This window comes from Solea solea, chromosome 3 (genome assembly GCF_958295425.1).
Source record: "Solea solea chromosome 3, fSolSol10.1, whole genome shotgun sequence".
In the NCBI taxonomy this organism is placed as follows: Eukaryota; Metazoa; Chordata; class Actinopteri; order Pleuronectiformes; family Soleidae; genus Solea; species Solea solea.
The window spans coordinates 4,206,190-4,228,141 of NC_081136.1; the positions used below are offsets into that span (position 1 = coordinate 4,206,190).

At 41.3% G+C, this 21,952-nt stretch overlaps 3 protein-coding genes and 1 non-coding gene across 4 annotated transcripts; 2 read left to right on the forward strand and 2 right to left on the reverse strand.

Moving 5' to 3' along the window:
• Positions 1-1,378: 1,378 nt before the first annotated feature.
• Positions 1,379-1,461, reverse strand: trnal-cag (transfer RNA leucine (anticodon CAG)). The gene has a single exon. It is a non-coding gene; the product is annotated as a tRNA-Leu (tRNA).
• Positions 1,462-2,558: 1,097 nt separating this feature from the next.
• LOC131455855 (low affinity immunoglobulin gamma Fc region receptor II-like) lies at positions 2,559-6,515 on the reverse strand. Its single transcript, XM_058623697.1, has 6 exons — positions 6,485-6,515; positions 5,264-5,527; positions 4,735-4,977; positions 4,485-4,595; positions 3,960-4,031; positions 2,559-2,786 (listed from the first exon to the last, which is right to left on the reverse strand). The coding sequence occupies exons 1-6, from the start codon at positions 6,513-6,515 to the stop codon at positions 2,644-2,646; spliced, it is 864 nt and encodes a 287-aa protein (XP_058479680.1). The 3' UTR covers positions 2,559-2,643.
• A 1,389-nt stretch (positions 6,516-7,904) lies between these two features.
• On the forward strand, positions 7,905-11,307 carry LOC131455861 (myelin-oligodendrocyte glycoprotein-like). Its single transcript, XM_058623705.1, has 3 exons — positions 7,905-8,027; positions 9,018-9,446; positions 9,541-11,307. Exons 1-3 carry the CDS (start codon positions 7,925-7,927, stop codon positions 9,729-9,731), a joined length of 723 nt encoding a protein of 240 aa, XP_058479688.1. The 5' UTR covers positions 7,905-7,924; the 3' UTR covers positions 9,732-11,307.
• Positions 11,308-12,643: 1,336 nt separating this feature from the next.
• On the forward strand, positions 12,644-18,176 carry LOC131455848 (endophilin-A1-like). The gene is made up of 9 exons (XM_058623687.1): positions 12,644-12,920; positions 14,644-14,712; positions 15,509-15,581; positions 15,688-15,831; positions 16,389-16,522; positions 16,620-16,778; positions 16,869-16,972; positions 17,081-17,211; positions 17,805-18,176. Exons 1-9 carry the CDS (start codon positions 12,876-12,878, stop codon positions 17,999-18,001), a joined length of 1,056 nt encoding a protein of 351 aa, XP_058479670.1. The 5' UTR covers positions 12,644-12,875; the 3' UTR covers positions 18,002-18,176.
• Positions 18,177-21,952: the final 3,776 nt, after the last annotated feature.

The window sequence follows — 21,952 nt, forward strand, 5'->3', positions numbered from 1 at the left end:
GTGAATATTTCCATCTTTTAAATAAAATGTTTCTTCTTTTTTTTGTTAACACAACAGCTCGGACAGTTCCAGACAGAAGAAGCAGCAATGACGTCATCATGGAAATAGTGGCTTAGAAGTTTGTTATTTGTTTGTTTTGTTTTACCTACATAGCTCACTGTATCTGTAGTTTATTGAAACAACAGCAGGAGGTTCAATAGTTTGTCTCATCGGCAGAGATGATTTCATTTCTGCAATGACCCAGGCGTGTTCAGACTGTGCTGTTGTCACACCTAAGGAGAAACAAAGAAGAAACGGAAACACATTTTTGAAGCAATTTCACTTCAAATTTTTCCCGTCAACATTGTGAAAATTCTGATTCAAACCAGACCGAATGTCTTCACACTGTAATTTCTGACTTTTTTCTGAATTTTGCTACAGTGGTGGGACGGTCTGTGCAGAGACTAGGTGAGCGTTATTTCTCGGAACTGGCAAAAACAGAGAGGATGTTAAGCATGAAACCACAAGGCTTCATGCTTACCAACAGGCTAGCAGACCGACGTATAAAACAAATAAAACACCTGAAGTGGAAACAAGCCAACAGGAAAGCGATGTTTCGTGTTGGCTTGAAAAAATGCTGCCATTTGCTAAAAAGTTGTTCTTTGTTGTGTGTTGTGGTTTGAAACCCAATAAATAAAAGAGAGTCTGTCATGTGACTTGATTTCAACACTTTATAATTGGGTCACGGCAAGGCAGAGGCCCCTCAAAGGAACATGTTGACACAGTTTAAAGATATGACGGGCAATAGTGGACATGTTACAGTTCGTCAACCTAAAAGCCACGAGGCTACAGTTTGTGAAACACTTGCTCAGAGAATCTGTCCAAATGTTTGGAAACAAGGCTGCTGCTCCTGTGGGTATTATCGCTCTGGAGAGTCTCCTGCCAGATCCCTAATCTGTTGTCTTCACATACAAACCAACAAGTCTGGAGAATGTCCAAACTCTGTTGTCCACACATTGTTTTCATATATTGTAGATGCCAGCTCTTTGTATGGTTATTGTTTATTCTTTATTCTTGGCGGGTTTTTGGTGTTTTAATGGAGAGAGGGTAAACGGGAAGTCCTACATTTTGGTGACCGCTAAGACTACACATTAAGACTATACCCTACATGTTTAAGAAGAATTTTATTTTTTTATTTTATTAATCCCCTTAGGGAAATTATTCCTCTGCATTTGACCCATCCTAGAATTAGGAGCAGCACTGAGTAGCGCCCGGGGAGCAATGGGGGTTGGGTACCTTGCTTAGGGGCCGGGGGGGGGGGGGGGGATTTGAATCGGCGACCCTCAGGTTAGAAGCCAAGTTCACTTTCCACTTGGCCACAGGCTGCCCAAAATACTTTTGTCAGAAGTGGGATTCGAACCCACGCCTCCAGAGGAGACTGCGACCTGAACGCAGCGCCTTAGACCGCTCGGCCATCCTGACTGTGTGTTTAGGTTATATGCTAAGACTACATGCTACGACTACACACTTGGACTAAACGCTTAGACTACATGTTTAGACTACACACTTAGACTACGCGCTTAGACTACACATTTAGACTACGCGTTTAGACTACACGGTAAGACTACACACTGAGACTACGCATTTAGACTACACACTTAGACAACACACCAAGACTACACACCAAGACTACACGCTTAGACTACGTGCTTAGACTACACACTGAGACTTCACGCTTAAACTACACACTTAGACGTCACACTAAGACTACACACTTAGACTTCATGCTTAAACTCCACACTAAGACTACACACTTAGACCACATGCTTAGACTACACACTTAGACTTCACGCTTAAACTACACACTTAGACTACACGGTAAGACTACATGTTTAGACTGTTTTCCCCTACTCAAGCCTCTCTGCAATTAAGTTGCCTACATATATAAATATCGTAACATCGTCTGCATCACATGACACTGTTGTAGAAGGGATCTCTAAAGACAAAATATCTTGACACAACTGCTCCCTAAATGTAAATTCTAAAATAAACAGCACTCTCTAAAGAAATTCAATTTGAACAGCAACTTTTTTTTGTTTTGGTTCATTATTTTTTTTTATGATATTATTCATCTTTTTCTTTTAATTTCATCATTGAAACAGAACATTTTATTCTTGAAATGCATTATTCCTGTTGATCAGGACGCTTGCATACAAATGTAATACCAGGATGTGGCCACTAGATGTGACTATTTACACATAGAAATGTTCATAGACACTATGATTCTATGGTATATGAAAAAAAAAGATTACAAATCATTGTTCATGACATGTGTCCATTATATATTATAGTAGCAGATTTCAAACACACATGGGACAGAGCCTTAATTCACTGTTTCTCAGCAGAAGTGAGGCTGCATCAACCTTTATTATCATTTTACTTACGTGATTCTCAAAGTGACAAGTGACACAAAACAGAGAGGCAAAAATCATAACCAAAAACAAACCTGAAATGCTGCAAAGACACAGAATGAAAAGAAACACAGGGACAATAAACACCATGTGTCCATGAGGAATCATCATTGTACATTTCAACAGTGATGCCGCTGCTGTGTCCTGTTTGGCGGCTCCAATTTGACAGTAGAGTACTCGGTCGAAGTCGCGTTCACGTCTGTGGAGAAGACAAAGTGTTGACACGCCTGCGACAACAACAGAGCCGTGAGGTTGACACAAAAGGAGAGACATGTTTGTGGTCTGACAGATCTGTCAGAAAAGAAAGTGGGAATTCACCGGAGATGCGTCTGGTTTCTGTGTGTCAACAAAGAAGAAAAAGAGTCAAGACACAGAGAGACACCACACGACTACACAGAGACACCACACCACTCCAAAGACACATTACATTACTTCAGGGAGACACTACAGTGCTACAGAGAGACATAAAATGACCACAAAGAGACATTAAATGACTACAAAGAGACACTGCCGTTCTACGGAGACATTAAATGGACACTGCGGTTCTACAAAGAGAGATTAAGTTACTACAAAGAGACGTTAAGCGACTACAAAGATACACTGCAGTTCTACAGAGAGACATTAAATGACTACAAAGAGACACTACACTACTACAAAGAAACATTAAATGACTACAAAGAGACATTGCCGTTCTACAAAGAGATATTAAGTAACTACAAATAGACATTAAATGACCACACAGAGACATTATATGACTTTAAATAGACACTACACTACTACGAAGAGATTTAAACGACATTACATGACAACAAATGTTTCTGTGTAAAGAAAATAATCACAAAACCCAAAGTCAGGTCAAACAAAGTAAAGATGCTCAGTCATGTTTCCTCAATGTTGGTATCAAAGACTTCCAAAAAAACACAGCAGTGTTCTCTGCTGGGTCAAAAGTCGATTTAAATCTAAATTTAAATCTAACACCTCACATGACTCGGTGACGACTACTACTGATGTCACACTGGGCCAATGAGAGCACAGAAAACTGGGTCAGAGGGTGGGGCTTCAGTCACTGGGAGCAACAACAAACAAACAGTGGAGGATTACGTAACATGGCATCGTCTGTGTTCACAACTGACAGTCGAATAATAGAAGTAAAATTATGCTTTAAAAATGCTCCATTGAAAAAAAAAACAATGAAGCGCCACCTGGTGGTTGTTTGCTTCCTCTGTTGAAATGTTTCAGTTCCAGACTCATAAAATCTGTGCTCATTAAAAAAATAAAAAAAGATTACACTACAAAGAGACCGTAAAAAACGTGTTTCATGAGGCTAACATAACATTGGTAATGTGTGAGTAGAAGCAGCGACCTACGCAATGCGATAACGTGAATTTCACGTTGTTTTCTTCACCTGCTTGGGTTGAAAACTCAACACCTTTACGTGAAACGTGAACGAGGACGCAAAGTCAGGGCAAGTAGATTAGCAACTGCCGTGACGCTCAGTATGTTTTTTACCTTTGATCCGCGGCGGTTTATGTCCCTGTGCGATCACGACGTCCGTGTACGAAAGATCGGAGTCACGTTTACCTGCAATACAACATAGAAACATGCTAGTTAGCTGCGGGCGGGCAACAGTGAAGGCCACCGATTAAACCAGCCATCATCTTGGCTTGTACAAGTTCCGGTTCTAAACAAAAATACACAACATCCGTTCAGCTCCCGCTCATTGGTTATCGCCCCCAATCGCTGTTCAGTCTCATCTGTTAATCCCTCACACGACAGGATAATTTGGCCAGATAATCTGTTCAAATCAGCCTAAAATCAGAAGGCACCCATGATTGTTCAATCGGGACCAAAATCTGGCCAATTATCCTCTAGCGCGGGGCGGCACTTTCAGAGATTTCTTTGGCAAATGCACGGAAAGTTGAACATTTCTCAACTTCCGCTGCATTCAGCGCCACATTGAGCGTGAGAGAGCAGCGTCTCCGTGCATGTGTTTGTTGTTTATGCTGAGACGACAGGAAGTGATAACAGACTGACCTTTGAGGCATCTGTAGAAGCAGAGCACTGACAGCACCAACCACAGGCAGGCACCCGTCACAGGAAGTAGAATGCGCAAGAGGTGTGAGTGAGGCCGCTCTCGATGTTGCACTTCAAAACAGAAAACCGCACAGGATGACCTCAGAGCAAAGACAGCTCACACATGGATTTGTAAAGGTGAAGGTTTGCATCTACACGTCTTTATCTCACTGTGAGGCAGAACCATGTCTCCAATGTAAAACTCGCTCACCTGTGACGGTCAGCCAGCTGTCAGGTGACTCCTCATCTCCTAAGACGCACCTGTACCGTCCTTCGTGCGACTTGGAGACGTCGCGCATGGTCATGTTTCCCGAGGCGCTGCTCAGCACGAAAAGATCGTCTCTATAGAAGCGGGCGGTGAGGTTGGAGGACGGCGTCGGGCGTTCACATCGCAGAGTCACGTCATCTCCCTCCGCCACAGGATGGACGGGAGCCCCGAGGATCACATCGCCATCTGCAGGACAAGAAAACGTTCACGCCCAAGGACAAGGCCTCGTTGAGGCGGTACTTTGGTAATGGAAAATGACGTGACTGCCGAGCCAAGTAGTTCTAGAACTGTATCTTGAAAAAGCGCCGTTACATTTATCTATTTGTCTATTTCAGTTGTCTCCATGTTTGTTGACGCTTGCAACTTGGCGCTGCCCTCTAGAGGACGTATTGTGTAAAAGACACACAGAGGTACGTAGGGCAGTGGAGGAGATAACGTTTGGGACAGACAGACATTAAACGCATTCATGTACCTGCCACGGAGATGTTGATGATGTCACCGCGGACTCCTGCTTCAGACTCACACCAGTAAACGCCGGCGTCTAACTGTAGGACGTGATCAATGAAGCAGCTGGACTTGTCGGTTTCATTCCCGGAACCGCGACACTCTCGAGTCGCGTTTGGGGACGTGTTCATCATCACTCTCCAGTCGGAGGAGTTCCCCAGCTGCCCACAGGTCAAAGTCATGGACTCGTACATGAAGAACTGGGATCTGTTTGGAAGGACTGTGAGTGCGACTGCAAGAAACAGAGACAGAGACAACCGGTCCATAAATACGACTACATGATCGGGCCCTTGTGTCCCCCGAGCAAGTCAGGGAGTGCAGCAGTGGCCGACTTCCTGTTGAGTTTAGGCCATGGTTACGGTCGACTTTTTTGTTCGTCTTGGTCTATAACATCTTCCCACCAAGTTTCGGGAAATTCGGTGGAACTCGATTTTGCCTCCGTTTTCATCTTTATGTCATTTGGGCCCCTGCCATTCCTACAATGGAGATTCAATAGTGCTGACGGTGGCACACTAATTTAAAACTAACAAATCATCATGGCCAGAATATAAAGCAACTTCACGAGTGTAATAAAACCTCTTCTGCCCAAACTGTCTTAATCAAATCCACAGATTTTGTCCCATCGTACCTCTGTGATATTTAAAGAATACTTCCACTGCTTTATTTCATTGTTACACAGACTTAGACAGACCACTGACTACAACATTTGGACTTAGTGATGGACGCAGCAGTGGATCGACAACTCCTGTGTGCTGCGATGTTAAAATCACTGATTTTCTCTATGGGCTTTGGTGTGGGAGAGTTTATCCTGCCCCCTCACTTTTTTTCTCTTGGCTTAAAGTTGAAAAGAAATTCATCTACACGTTATATTTCACTTTTTCATGACTGTTTTCTGTTTAATTGTCAGAATTTAGATTCTACAAACTCAAAAATGCTTTCATTTCATTTCCCTTTCCCTGCAGAGCAAACGACAGCCGACCTGCATCTGTCTCTCATCTCAACACATTCAGTGACTTGAAGCAAACTCGTCACATCTGCATCTCTAACATGACCAAAACATGACCAAAACATGACCAAAACATGACCAAAACATGACAAAAACAAACAAATCTCTGCTGACGATGTCATGAACACTCAGAGATGTAATAATCGATCAGTGATCAATCGACACGAGTCGAGCGTTACTCACCAGCGACGGTGCACAGTGTTGCTGCGTCCATGGCTGCTGACGCTCTGAGCCTTTCAAAATATGTCAATAAACAGGAAGTGCTGTGACATGAGATTCTGGTTTCCTTTCACTTTCTTTAGAAAAAAAAAAGGTTGTTTTTCAAAACACTGACAGAAGATGGGGATGAATGGATGATGGGTGGGTGGATGATGAATGGGTGGGTGTATGGATGAATGGGTGGGTCGTTGGATGGAAGAATGGATGGTGGCTCAGTGGATGAATGGATGATGGGTGGTTGGATGGATGGATGGATGATAGGTGGGTCAGTGATGAATGATGGACGATGGGTGGATAGAGATGGTGGATGATGGGTGGGTCAGTGGATGAATGGTTCGTGGGTTGGTGGATGGATGAATGAATGGATGGATGGATAATGGGTGGGCGGATGAATGGATGGTGGGGGGATGGATGGATGAAGGGTGAGTAGATGGATAGATGATGAGTGGGTCAGTGGATAGATGAATGGATGACAGGTGGATCAGTGGATGAATGAATGGTGGGTCGGTGGGTGGATGGTTATATGGATGAGAGGAAGGATGGATAAATGAATAGTGGGTGGGTCAGTAGATGGATGGATGGATTAACCCGTCACATTATCGCAAATCATAATCAAGACCACATTAATAATATATTTGTAAATATACACCATAATATACACCATATTGCGCAAAAGACACTTTTGTATATTATATATTATTACTTTATTAAGAACATTGAATGACTTTAATTTCTGTCACAACTAACATTCTTCTAAACATGTGAACCACACAAATGAATCACAGCAGAATTGCGTTATTGAAACCACAAACACAATCAAGGGCAGAAAATTTCTGTAAAAACTTTTTTCAGGGACCACAATTAGTCTCGTGAGCCTGTGTTTGGGAAACCCCGCGGTACCACCAGCGAAACTCAGTAAGTGATACATCAGGTATCAGTGAGACTGCCGTTCCTTTGCTCACCGTGCTTTTAATTTGAAAGGAACATAACATGTATAAAAAAAAATTATTTGAGTAAAAGTGTTTTTGTAAACGCTGACTTCTTTATTTATTCTACTTTTATGAATAAGGTCAGTGAATTTGCTGAGTCATAAATCATATGACGATGAGTCATAGTTTTATTACCACACGCACATTTGAATCCGTAGTAGGACAGGTTGTTAAAAACCCAACCAACGGAATTACATTTTTTTTTTTAAATCTGACAGTAAATGTCAAATATAAAGCAGCAAAAACTTTTTTGGAATATTCCGTTTCTGTATTCTGAGTCTTTGTCTCGAGAACGTTGTGGAACATTCTTTCCCCTTGACTCACTCAAAAATAGTACTGACGTCAGGGTTTCTATTAAATACATGCGTGTACGTCTGACGTTAAACACAGACGCCGATTCCGCCGTCTCGACGACATGACGTTCGCAGAAACGTGTCCACGCTTGCCTAACTCTTCAAAATGGACCGTCTTCTTGCTGTATTTTGTCTCTCGGGTCTCCTGGACTTTTCCAGCTGAAGGTAGGTAAGACGTAGCTGTTTAACATGTTTGTTTTCGCTCACCTGAAAGTGACAAATCTAACTTACCCGCTGTAATATTTTTTAAAATAGTGTTACTCGTTGTCTTGTTCGCAACGTTGGGATTTGAGTATGATTTCTTTTTTTCACAGAAATTATTTTGAAATGTTAAGTAAGCCGAATCGATCATTACCGATCCATATTTGTTTCTAGCCCTGTCATTTACTAAACATTGTGAATATCTGACTTAAATGGCGAAGAGAACTTAGAAATGTGAAGATTCTCTACCAGATTCTGTAATCGTAAACAGGCGGTAGAGCGCTGTTCAGCCACATAGTTGAGATGAATTTATTCTCCTAACTTGAATATTTTGTTCACGTAAGTGTGCCGAATTATTCACGAGCAGTATAAATTTGTTTCGGCACTTTTAGTTTACCGGTAATATGTTAATTAAATGGTGAAGGAAAGCTCGAAAAAACGAAGGTCGGCAATGTTTTGCTGTTTGGACATACACTTTTTCTTTTTTGGCGTGAATAAATAAAACATAGTAAATTAGCCGAATTGACTGCTAGTAGTTCATATTCATGTTTTATCCCCTATTATTCCGATTACTGGCAAGTCATGTATGTAGTGGTGAATAAAACGTGAAACCGTGAGGAATCACTGGGAGGTTCTGTAGTCAGAGTAGTGCCGTTTATTGAGCTTCGTTTACTTTTCTAAACCTGTATACTTTAGACAACATACTTAGCCGAATTTACTGTTAGCAGTCCATATTTATGTTCTGTCATTTAGTGTTCTGATTACTATCAATTATTGTCAGCATTAGTGAATAAAACATAGAAACGTGAACATTCTCATGCAGATTCTGCACTTTAACAAGGGTTTGTAACTGGAGCTGATTTAATGAACCCCATAAAAAGTCGCTTATTGTTTATTATTTATTTTTTAATGATAATTCACAAAAATAAAAATAAATTTCTGACTGTTTACCAGGTCTGTCTCGTGTGATTGGTTCCCCTAAGCCAATCACAGCCGCCCCGGGTGATGACGTAATCCTGCCGTGTCACCTGGAACCTCGGGTCAACGCGCAGTGGATCACGCTGGAATGGACGAGAACTGACATGAAGCCCGGCTATGTGTACTTTCGTCGAGGCGGGGTAGAGCTCAGGGACACGAAGATCTCATCGTACGCAGACAGGGCGGCGCTGTTCGCAGACGAGCTGAAGCGTGGCAACATGTCGCTGAGCATCAGGAACGTAACGTTGGCAGATAAAGGAACGTACCGATGTTTCGTCCCCAGTTTAAAGAGCCATGTCGTCGTACAGCTTGTTGTTATTGAGAAACAAACGTGGACGACGGCAGCGCCGCTGACAACCAGAGATCTCCAGACTCCAGATCCTGGAGTTGTGACGGATGCCAACGGTGAGAAAACAATAAAAGACTCAAAACATCGCTTTGTTGTTTCATTTTTGTTTGTGGTGACTTTTTTTTAAATGACGTGTTTGTTTGTTGCCAGACGTTCGAAGGCGTCCCATCATCTGGATCCTGCCTGCGGTCAGCATCGCATTGCTACTGGTAACGGCGGCCACCGTATTTATCGTCAAACGTAAGCGGCGGCGACATGAGGACGTGGGGAACAAGCAAACGGACGACGCTGCGTCGGGTCTCATTGTAGCCGAGACGCAAAGCAAACCGTTTGCTGCGTAGACGACGTGGGCCAGGAAACATCGGTGGCCGTTGTTGGGACGAAAACCAGAGCAGAGGGGGCGTGGCTTCCCTGTGGTGGATAACTGTGAAAATCGTGTACCATGGAAATGGATCATCAATCACATTCTTCAAAGGAAGACATAACAGACTTCGGGAATAAAGGAAGCAAGGAAGGAAAGGAAAGGAAGGAAAGCAACTTTATTGTCATTATATTGGTATTGTACAACGAGATGTCGAGGTCAGATGGAGGGTTGATCAGAGCCGCCACAAGGGACCAACCTGACCGAATGTAACTAACATTCTAACATGTTTTGATGGTGGGAGGAAACTGGAGAGCCCAGGGGAAACCCACGCAGACATAGGGAGAATATGCAAACTCCACACAGAAAGGTCCCAGACCAGGAATTGAACCCAGCACCTTATTGCTGTGAGGCAACAGTGCTAACCACCACCACTTCTAACCACTGCGCCACCATGCCGCCATAAATTGTGTCGTACAGTATTTAATCACCGACGTTTGTTACCTCAACTCTAACGCAAAAGAGTTACGTTAACTGAACCAAAGTTACGTGAGACTAAAATTAAGTTTTAGTGTTTTGTGAAGATTTCGACTGTAAACAAAAGGTGGATGACAACCTCACATGACAACCTCGCCCCCTGGTGGCTGGATGCACTGTAGGTCATAAGCTCTGCCCCCTCATTGTTAGCAGATGGGACACGAAAAAACAAATATTGCACGAATCTGAAATTATTTCACATTTGAAAGTTTTTTTTTGTTTGTTTGTTTTCAGAAACGAGAAGAAAACTTTTGGGTGAAAATTTCTACTTGTGATTTTTCGCCATAAAGTTTTCAAATCTCAGTTTGTCAGATTTTTCTTTTTTTTTTTATAAAATGCGATGCCCTCAACTTAATTTGTTTTCGCAGAGAAACAAACAAACTGGACAAACTTTACAACTAGAAAAAAAAGAAAAAAATTGATTTTGAAAACTTTGATTTTTTTAAAATTTAAGCCATTTGAAAGTTTGAAGAGACAAAAACTTAAATTAAGTTTATGTTTCAAAGAAAAACAAACCTTTTAATAAAAATTTTATTTCCCTTTTTATTTTAAAGAAAAAAAAACGAAAAGTCTGAACTTGAAAAAGTATTTCCAGTGTTTGTTTGTTTTTTAAACGCAGGTTATCTTACATTTAAAGGATTGCAGGACGTGACTTGTGACGTGAATTGATTGTTCCAGACCGATTGTCCGATTTTGTTATTTGTGGTGATTTTTCTGAAGTTAACATGTCGGGTTTACACATGTTTTATATCCTCAAACCTCAACACTGATTGTTTCACATTCTATAAGCTTAACACTAACAGGAATGTATTTTTATACGTCAATAATTCCATATAGAGACGTAGACGTCACTGTTTATACGACATTTAGTCTTTATTTATTCTATTTATTTAATTTTTTTTACCTCAGTGAACTGTCGTTTTTTATATTCTGTTTCTGTTGACGGAAACGGTGAAGGCACTACATGAAGTTACGGAAGTGTTTCTGTGACGTGGTTAAATAAAGCTTGTTTTGAATCAGTTGCTGGTTGTCTTTAATGTGAAACTACATGATGCGTTCAAGTGCCGGTGGACGTCAGAGCTCCCGACTCGTCACACAAACCCAATGTGTTCCATACATGTTTTATAATGTGACAACTTCCTGAAGAAACGGGGTACTTCCTGTCTGAAAAAAAATACTTTGCGGCATTTTGGGTATTCAAATTATATCCTATTTAATTTTAGTCGTAATTGTTACAAAATAAAAGGTTTTTGTTAGCTTCCATTTTAGTATTAATTCTTAAAGAATAAAATCATTTTTTTTAATGATGTAGTTCTAACACAATAAAATGCGTATTTTAATGAAAACGCTACTGAGAGTCGTAATTTCTATAAAATAGGTTTTCCATGTTCGCTTTCATCTTAGTCATCATTCTTACAAAAAACTTTGGTTCTTTTTTTGTTAGCTTTCTTTTTTTAAATCAGTAATTCCATAACTGTCTCTAACACTTGGGGTAACAGGAAGTATCCACACTTTTGCACATGCTACAAACTAATTGTGTTTCTGACATGGATTATCTAGTGATGCTCTATTTCATTTGTGCATTAGAAAACAAAAAACGGAACGGAATCATAAAATTGTGTATATATATACATATATATATATATATATAGAGCGTGTTTGTATAAAAGTTGATTTCACTGCTCTTGGAAAAGAAATATTGTAAACGGTGGACGAGAAGAGTAAACGGCCACATTTTTCTGCTCAGTGACCAAGACTAGTTTTATGAAGTTTCGGTCCACGAAGTGCATTTTTGTGAGGTTTAATTATTTTTTTTTAGATTTCCCAGCTGCACTTGAACGTTACCGTCAGACCCTATGACGAGCTGTCCGTGGTCCTGAAACACGACCTTCCATTAACAGTGTCCTCAAATTATTTTTCTTTTTTTTCTAATTCTTCTTTTTCTTCTTCTTCTTCTTCTTATTGTTATTATTGTTCTTACTCTTCTTATTAATATTAGTGCTGTTATAGTTATTGTTGATGTTGTGGCCCTCGTCGCCGCGAGGCATCGCAGTCAAATATCTCGTGCTCTCATCTCGGGGAGGCTCGTGAGTGGGTGGCACTGTGACGTCACCAATTCAAAAACCGTAGGCTGCCAAAGATCGTATCGGTTGACAGGAACCGCCACTGAAGATATTTATTTATTTTTAATTTATGCGTGGGACATTAAAGTAAATATGTATTTAAAAAAATAATAATTACATGACGTCATTTATTTATTTTAAATTAGTATATATTTGTATTATTGGTCTTATGTTGTTGCTGGGTGTGACGCATCTTTGAATAGACGATCTTTGTCATTATCTCGCTCTCGCTCTCTCTCTGTGGGTTTGGTCTGGTTCTGTCTCGACACCAATTCGGAGCAAAAAAATAAACGCACAGACATTAACCCGCAGGATTTTACCCGCCAACGAGCCCACGCGACACTTCCACGCGTTTCTGGGGTTTTATTTTTTTTCTTTAAAAAAAAAAAAACAACAACACAAACAAAAACAGGCCGGTTTTGTTTGTGTGTCTGTTCTTTTCCCTCCGCAGCTGAAGTGAAGTGATGTCCGTCGCGGGTTTGAAGAAGCAGTTTCACAAAGCCACACAGGTGAGTGCGTGTGTGTGTCTTAGCGTGCGCGCGCATGTGTGCGCGTGTGTTGAATTATACATAACAAACGGATCAATAATGAAAAAAACGGGGCAGCTGTGAAGTAAACACCGTTGACGCATCGACTCCAATTAACGTTAAATTCTCATTTTCGTCATGTTTATATAAAAAAACACACATACATATACACAAACGGGTTGTAATGTTATGTAACGTGTGTGTGTGTGTGAGATTGGCTGTTGCTGCACGCAACAGGGAATTCCCTCCATCATCCCTCCTTCTTCCCTTCCTCCATCCCTCATTCCTCAACATCTTTCCTTCCTTGGTCCTTCATCCACTCTGCCCTCTGTCCTTTTCCTACTTTTTACCTACCGACCTTCCTTCATTCTGTCCTTCTTCCCTCCACCATCCATTCCTCCTTCTTGCCATATTTATCCATTCTTCCTTCCTTCTTTCTTCTCCCCCATTCCTTCCTTTCTTATTTCAAACTTATTTTGCCCTTCTTTCCTTTCCTTCCTTCCTTCTGTCCTTTCACCTTACTTAGACCATCCCTTCATGTTGTCATCTTTACCCTTTCTTCCTTAATTTTTCCGACTGTCTTTCTATCCTCCTACTTTCATCCCTCCAACACTTTCTACTTCTTCCTCCGCTTCCCTGTCCTACTTATATCCTTTCTTTCATGCTTCCTTCCTTGATCCCTCCTTGTTTTCCTTCTTCTCCTCCTCCACCGAGAGCTCTAACGCTGCCCTCTACAGTCCTTCTTTCCTCTCTCATCTGTTCGTTTCCTCTTCTCTTCATCACCTGTCTCCTCCATTGTCACATGACTGTCCTCACTGGTCATGTGACTCCTCTTGTTACACTCAACACTGCTGCTTTTCTTTCATGTGTCATGTGAGAAATGTGGGGCCAATCAGGAAAAACACATGTTTTTGTTGTTTTTGTTTTGTTTTGTTGGTTTTCTGATGTGGGAAGAAACAAACAAACGTGTGTGTGTGGCTGCCATGGTGACATTGTTACCTGAATGGTGTGTGTGGCTGCCTCTCTCCGCCTCTTTCTCCTCCTTGACCTTTGACCCCTCACAAACATTGAATCAAGCTAATTTATCAGCAACGGTGACTCAGCAAAATGAGACAAAAGGAGGTGTAGAGGTGTGTGTCAGCACTGCGCCCCCTGCAGGTCATCAACAGAACAGAATCCTTTAAAAAAAAATTGATTCAGGTTACTGATGAAGACAAAAAAATAAAATAATTGGAGAAACAAACACGGCTAAGACGGTTATGTAACTGTGTGTGTGTGTGCGTGTTTGTTTTTGGAAACATGAGAGGACCCAGGCAGATCCCTGTCTCCATGGTAACTGCCTCTTCCTCCTTGTCTGTCGGTCCTTCTCTTCTTTCTTTGCTGCTGTGTTTTTGTGTTGTTGTGATCAAACACACTTAGGAGGCTGAAGCACCGATCGCTGGGGGAGGCGGAGCCACTGAGTCACATGACTGATCATATTTTGAATAGATTTTACTCACATGACTGTGGCTGTTGAAATGTTTGTGTTGTTGATACGTAAACTACAAGACCACAGTTTAAGATCCAGACTCTATAACATGAATTAAAGGAAATGTAACGTTGGAGAGGTCAAAAACGTGCATTGTGACGCCTCTGAGGGCCTTGAACTTTGACCTTTGGCCACCAAAATCTCAATAGATGGTCGTCACTGTGTCTCTCGTTACAGAAAGTCAGTGAGAAGGTTGGAGGAGCAGAAGGAACCAAGTTAGACGATGACTTCAAAGAAATGGAAAAGGTAAAAAATACTGTATCTTCATTTATAGAAGATGAAGTATGACACACGTGATTTAGTGAAATTATATTCACTGTTAAATTTCTGTTATAACGCTGGAAAACACCTAGAAAATGATGTATGAAACCAGCAACAGAGTCTTTAAACTAATTAACTAGTTAACCATAATCATAGCGTAGTTAACTTACTTAGCTCATAGCTACTATGACTTAGTTAACTTACTTACCTGATAGCTAATATAGCTTAGTTAACTTAGCTTATAGCTAATATAGCTTAATTTATTATCTTACTTAAATTATGTAGCTTATTGCTTACTTAGCATAGTAAACTCACTTAGCTTATAACTAATATATCTTAGTTAACTTAATAAGCCTATTAAGTTATGTAGCTTCTTGTGCATACAGCATAGTTAACTTCCTTAACTTATAGTTAATATATCTTAATTAACTTACTCAGCTTACTCAGTTTATCCATTACCAGACTCGCTTAGCTTATTTAGCTGACTTAGTTAAGTAAACAAGGTAATGCATTAACGTTAACTCTAAGCAAAGTAAGAAATTCAAACTACTGTCTATATAGTTTACTTAATAAATAGCGTTGTTAGCTCCTCATTTGTATAGCTTACTTAGGTAAAGCTCACTCTGTTTTAATAAAAATAAGATAGAAAAAAAACGTATAACTACTATTTTTCACTAATATTTTCTACAAATTAAAAAAAACAGTGTTCAAAAGAGCCAGTTAGGCTGGGTGTTCATATCTGGATGACGTCACTCGTCTCACAATGTGTTCTTCTCTGCAGAAGGTGGACATCACCAGCAGGGCGGTGTTGGACATCATGACCAAAACCACAGAATACCTACAACCCAATCCAGGTGAGTCAAACCCAACCAGCACAACAAATCACAGCAAACAAACGTCTTATAATTACGTTATAGTTACGTCAATCTCAGTCACAATCGGACTCGTGCTTCTTTAAAGCGTCCAGAGCCAAGCTGAGTATGATCAACACCATGTCCAAGATCCGCGGGCAGGAGAAGGGACCTGGTTACCCTCAGGCTGAGTCCGTCCTGGGAGACGCCATGCTGAAGTTTGGACGGGAGTTAGGAGAGGAGTCCACCTTTGGTAAAGTATCTGCATTCATTTAGACATGGTGGCGTTTAGCTCAATGCTGATTATTAAAGTCTATATAGAGGAAAAACAGATTATCACACCATAAAAATGTGTTCAGACAATCTTTTTCGGCTGCTCCCTCTCTAGTGGTCACCACAACGGATGATCCTCATATTTGATTTGGCATTGTTTTTTTAAATGCCGGATGCCCTTCATTAGGCAAACCCTCCCTTTTATCTGGGCTTGGGACTGGCACCAGGAGTACACTGGATGTTGTCCCCCCACCCCACTCAAGTGGCTGGGGTCATTTTAGCAATGGGGATTGGGTACCTTGCTCAGGGGTATTCCAGCCCTTCACCTGGCAAGGATTCTAATTGGCAACCCTCCGGTTTCAAGCCAAGTTCCCTTTCTTCTTGGCCATGGGCTTCCCACTTGCTACATAGAGAAATAACCATTGATTAAGTCTGAGTACACTCTCTCAGAGTAAATCCTGATCTCTGTTTCCATTGCCTGTTTGTTCCATGTTTGTGTCCTCTACAAAACTGTTACCCATTGTCCCTTCCTTCCAGGCCTGGCACTGACTGATGCCTCTGAGGCGATGAAGGAGCTTGGGGAGGTGAAGGATGCTCTGGACATGGAGGTCAAACAGAACTTCATCGACCCACTCCAGAACCTCCATGACAAAGACCTCAAGGAGATACAGGTAAGAAAAAGACGCGGCGCCTCTCATCCGAAACATGTCCGTGGATCACTCATGGTCTTCCACACATTCCTCTCCTGTTTCCTGTCTTCCACTGCAGCACCATCTGAAGAAGATGGAGGGCCGACGTCTGGACTTTGACTACAAGAAGAAGCGTCAGGGAAAAGTCCAGGACGAGGAAATCAAACAGGCGCTGGAGAAGTTTGACGAGAGCAAAGAGATAGCAGAGCAGAGCATGTTCAACCTGCTGGAAAGTGATGTAAGCACAACGCCACCTTGTCCTGGCCAGCATGGGTCCAGGATATGGCTACATTATGTATGTGTGTGTGTGTGTGTGTGTGTGTTGCAGATAGAGCAGGTGAGCCAGCTGGCAGCACTGGTCCAGGCTCAGCTGGAGTACCACAGACGCGCCTCTGAAATCCTCCAGCAGCTCTCCAGCAAGATGGAGGACAGGTGATTATCAATCTGTATGCCGACGATATACATCAATTCGTGTGATCACACCAATGTTTTAATTAATTAATTTATTTTTAAACTGGGTCTTCTTTTGTTGTTAATCAGGATAAAAGAAGTGTCCAGTAAACCGAGGAAGGAGTACACTCCCAAACCCAGAATGACCCTGGAGCTTCTGCCCCCTAGTGAAAGCCACAATGGGGGGATTCACTCCGCCAAGTCTCCCGGGAGATCACCAGGTACAGGTGGACTCGTCATGTCATGTCATGTCCGTTAACGCAGACATATGATAACAGCAAAGTCAATGTTGACTATCAGCTCAACGTGGAAGTCATTGATTAAACACAGAAACATAAACTGGGAACATTAGATTTACAATTTCAATTTCAGGATTAAACCTGGGAACATGGATTTTAATTTTAGGATTAACATAGAAATTTACATTTGTAGCTCCCTGATTAAATTTTGGAGAATTTCAGGATTAAGCCCAGGAATATACATTGTTAACTGCAGGACTAAACCCAGGAAATTGATTTTAAATTCCCAGGACCATGATACTATTTTCTTCTTCAGAATTAAACCAATTAACATGGATTATTTTAATTTTAGGATTAAACCCAGGAATTGGATTTTTAGAACTTTGGTATTAAACCCAGGAATATTTTTTTTAATCTCATGGAGACTGACCTTGTAGACATTTTTCTCTTTACATTAATAAATGTGTGCGTTTCACATATTTAAATATGTTAAATATATCCAGTGGAGGTCGTAGTCTTTGAGAGATAGTTTTTCTTTGCGACACAAAAACCAAAAATTTTTTGTCCCTTCACAGCTCCCATGGACCAGCCCTGCTGCCGAGCCCTGTACGACTTCGAGCCAGAGAACGAGGGCGAGCTGGGCTTCAAAGAGGGTGACGTCATCACCTTGACCAATCAGATCGACGACAACTGGTACGAGGGTATGATCAACGGCCAGTCGGGCTTCTTCCCCATCAACTACGTGGATATTCTGGTGCCCCTCCCACAGTAGGCTGAAAACCTCAACCCAACCAATCCCGACGCCTGGAAAACAGCCTGTATTTGCATAAACAACAAACCACGCCCTCCTTCTACTTCTTCTTCTGTGCCACGCTGCTTTCATGGAGTGGACTAAAATGAGAGAGGAGGCGGAGCCAGTGTAGGTGGGAGGAGTCGGCGGCAGCGGGGGGGGGTGCTATTTGCAGCTGGAGAGTGAGAGAGAGTGAGACAAGGATGCAGAAAAACAGAGACAGGGAGGAAGACGAGGCGACGGTTGTTTACAGCACATTTGCGTGGCCGCACGGAAACCAATGAGGCTTTGGAGACCTTCGGTGTATATGTACGTGCATGTATGTGTGTGTACGTGTGCTTCCTACTAATGCCTGGAACTTTCCTCTCTTCTCACTTTTATTGTCTTGAGTCTTTCTTTATGTCTTTTCTATTTCGACTTGCCTTCTTGTGCTTTTCACAGCCATACTTCGCTCCTTACTCGGCTAGCCTTGCCCCTTTTAGCATGGCTCCAAACTGACCACTGATAGGTGATGCAGAGCTACAGTTGGTCATCAGACCCGCCGCTTTATATTTAGTAAAGGCCTTTGTTCGTTATATACATTTTACTTGCACATTAATCATGTTTTTGAGCCCGAGTAACATCCTTCTCAGCTTAAGTCTGCGATACATTGAGAATAATGAAACAGAAGTTTGTATATATACAGGATATACTGCTCACTCCCCCACACTAAAGTCTGTAGAGAAAATGTGCGTTTTTAGCTCCAAGGGACACAGGAGCTGCTGGTCTACTGCTGCCTTGTGTGGTCAGTTTGTGCCACTGAGGTTTTCAAAAACTGAAAACACAAAATAAGTCATATGGTTTCATTTATGGAGGCAGCAGTGGTTCAACAACTCCTGTGAGCCCTAAATGAAAATCTCAGATTTTGTGCAGGAGAGTTTTAGTGGCAACCATATTGTTAAAATATCGTAGACTTAAGAGGATGTACATTTTATTTTGTGAGCAAGGCACTGAAATGTGTCAGCAAATTATTAGCAATGTCATGCTGTTCATTTCTTGTCGTCGTTGATGTGAAAAGGCTTTAAATCTCGTTCTCTTTCTCGCACTTCTACAAACAAACTACTGTTGTCTACTCGGCGGCTGTTTGCATGAACCAGCCACTTCAAAAATCACATCTGATCGCCAGGTCCGGTTTTCGGGATCCTCGTTAAATAAAGTCGTATCTGCAATAACACAACCAGCACAGTTGTAAAGAACAGCTAAGAAGCTAATTTCAGTGTTGACAGAGAAAAAGGTGCTTGGGTCTTTTTTTCTGTGTGCGAAGTTCGCAGTGTTTTTCGTGTACCGCGTGGGAAAAAAAACGATGCTCGTTGATACGTCTTGTTTGTGGCTTTTGCATGCAGGACTGTGTGGAACAGTGGAAACTGCTGTGGAATAATAATAGTATCAAGCATTTTACGAAACACCTCACCGATTGACTCAGTGTAACTCCACCAAATATACTCGAAAAAACCACCAAGAGGTGTTTAAAGTCAATTTCAGTATTACTTTAGAATCAACAACTTTAGCAGTGTCTCAATTAAGGCTCCTCCTCCTTTAGAGGCTGCAAATCAACTGTCCCATTCCGAAGGCTCCTCCCCCTATCATCCACAAGCAACAACTGATCCAACCAAACTGCGGATCTTTGGTCGCAATGGTCGCAAATCATCCTAAGGACGTACCGCAACGTAAAAATTAATCAAGTTTGAGTTTTCAGTCGTACATGTGGCGTCACATGTGCTTAGCGATTGTGTGAGAAATTTCCCGGTATACCAGACCACTTCATCGATCGCACCTGATGGAGGCAGAGCCATATTTGAGACACAGAATCATGTTGACACATTTGTAGCAAAGTTCTGGACTATTTTTGAAGAGTTGTAACATCTGATTTGAATATTACGAACTGACAGTCCGTTCACTCCCTCAGCCTGCGTCATGTATTTACTGGGACTTATACAACAGCTAAAGTAATGTGTCCATTAGCAGTGTTCACACTCTGAGACTGACGTTAAAAGCTTTTTTATCAATTAAAGTATTGATCACTGCCATTATAATACTGCCGTCTACAGTGTGAACGATCAGCTTCTTTATAAAATCAAAACAAAACACTGTTTAAACCACAGTGGCAGATACGTATTTTTGAAAAACGGGGATATGTTTTAGTATGAACAAAAAGGAAGTGGGACTTTTATTTTGAACACCTAAACTTTGTCTTTTAGCGTAGACAGAAACTGAGACAAATACAGACTTTTATTTGAAAACCTCTTTTTTAGTGTGGATGGACACAAAACTGACTTTAGTGTGGACTTAAAGAAACTGAGATGAAAATGGAAAGAGCTGACTTTATTTTTGAAAATGTCATGTTGTAATTCAGTGTGGACGAACCAAAAACTGACTTTAGTGTGGATGGACAGAAACTGAGACGGAAACAGACAGAAACTGACTTATGAAAAGTGATGTGTTTCATTGCAGGGTTTCAGAAGCTGACCTGTATTTTGAAAACTGTGGCATTTTGTGTTAGTGTGGACAGATAGATTTTTGAAAACAGTGATGGCGACACCCACATTCTTGTCATGATTGGTTCTAATCAGTCATGACTCGATGACCAGCAGCGGATGTGTCGCGAACATTTCCTGTCGGTAACAGTTACACTTCGCTGTCACTCAAAACAAAACAAACACAAACACAAAGCCCTACTCTTGTTTTTCTGTTACTAAGCAACCAACTACTTCCTGTTTACACCCTTTCCGGTGTGCTAGTGTGGACACACACCTTTTTCACCTTTGAATTGACCATAGTAATAATTTACCTGTTGAAAGGTAAAATGGACACAAAATGGAGTGTGTGAGTGTGTGTGAGCTGCATGCTTTTGTCCTTTGTCATCCCGATTCTCCTCCAGTGGCTTTATTGTGTGTTTATATTAGCTTAATACGTACAGTATTTCTCTCCTTCAAATGACAAAGTGCTTTAAGACTTTATGGAACTTTCTTAGAAAATGTTCTTCTTTCTTTTTTTGCTCATGTCTTTTTCTGTTCGATCTGATCTCTATGGCGACATGTATTCTGACCTCAGTGAGGGATTTTTCAGTGTTCACATCACTTTACGCGGTTCACTGTCAACCATAGGCAGATGTTTATAGGAGAGTGAAGCAATGTGGATGTGTCTAAAAGCTGTATTATCTTGAATGTCCACCAGGGGGCGACTCTATTGGCTTGTATGTAATTCTGTGAAAACATAGAAGTCCACTTCTCGCAGTATTTTCTGTGTATTTGGATTTGTGAACTGGTTAAGAGTTTTGTCTGTACTTCATTTGTTTCATAAACGTTAGCTTTCAAGAGGATGTTAAATTTATTTCAAAAACTTAACCAATGAAACATACTACTTACATTTCATATAAGAAAAACACATTAATAATGTTAAAAGCCACATTTCGAATTCCACACATGATCCCACATTCTATTCCAATCCAGCGTATTATTCTAGCCACAGCACGAATTTGAAACATTCGGTCCGCGATGTCACACATTTTGAGCTTCGCACTGATGTCCGCAATGGGGTAGACCACTAGAGAATCACCCTCTGCCGATGAACCTGGCATCTTCTGATGAGCTACACGTGTGTTTGTGACCCATGCAGTTTATTTATTTATTTATATACTTTATTTATATGTCTTTTTATTTATTTATTTATTCCTGTGTCTGACTCATGGGTTAGGCACCAGTGGTGTAATTGACGATTGTCAGTACATTGGTATATGATATGTGGGGACTATATGAGGGGTGGGGTTTGGGGCTAGGGTTGTGTGGTCAATGGCAAAAACTTAGCTGTGATATTAACTAACTGTTGCTCTCCTCGTATTTGGATGATGATGATGTAACCTCAGACCACTGTATGTATAACTTCTTGTTGTGAAGA

Coding starts and splice junctions, on each gene's coding strand:
- LOC131455855 (XM_058623697.1), bottom strand. CDS start 6,515: ATGGACGCAGCAACACTGTGCACCGTCGCTG. Junction 4,596..4,734: donor CAGCTGGCTGACCGTCACAG/GTGAGCGAGTTT, acceptor TCTGTTTTGAAG/TGCAACATCGAGAGCGGCCT. Junction 4,032..4,484: donor CTTCTACAGATGCCTCAAAG/GTCAGTCTGTTA, acceptor GTTGTATTGCAG/GTAAACGTGACTCCGATCTT.
- LOC131455861 (XM_058623705.1), top strand. CDS start 7,925: ATGACGTTCGCAGAAACGTGTCCACGCTTGCCTAACTCTTCAAAATGG. Junction 8,028..9,017: donor CTGGACTTTTCCAGCTGAAG/GTAGGTAAGACG, acceptor ACTGTTTACCAG/GTCTGTCTCGTGTGATTGGT. Junction 9,447..9,540: donor AGTTGTGACGGATGCCAACG/GTGAGAAAACAA, acceptor GTTTGTTGCCAG/ACGTTCGAAGGCGTCCCATC.
- LOC131455848 (XM_058623687.1), top strand. CDS start 12,876: ATGTCCGTCGCGGGTTTGAAGAAGCAGTTTCACAAAGCCACACAG. Junction 16,779..16,868: donor TCAACCTGCTGGAAAGTGAT/GTAAGCACAACG, acceptor TGTGTGTTGCAG/ATAGAGCAGGTGAGCCAGCT. Junction 16,973..17,080: donor TCCAGCAAGATGGAGGACAG/GTGATTATCAAT, acceptor GTTGTTAATCAG/GATAAAAGAAGTGTCCAGTA.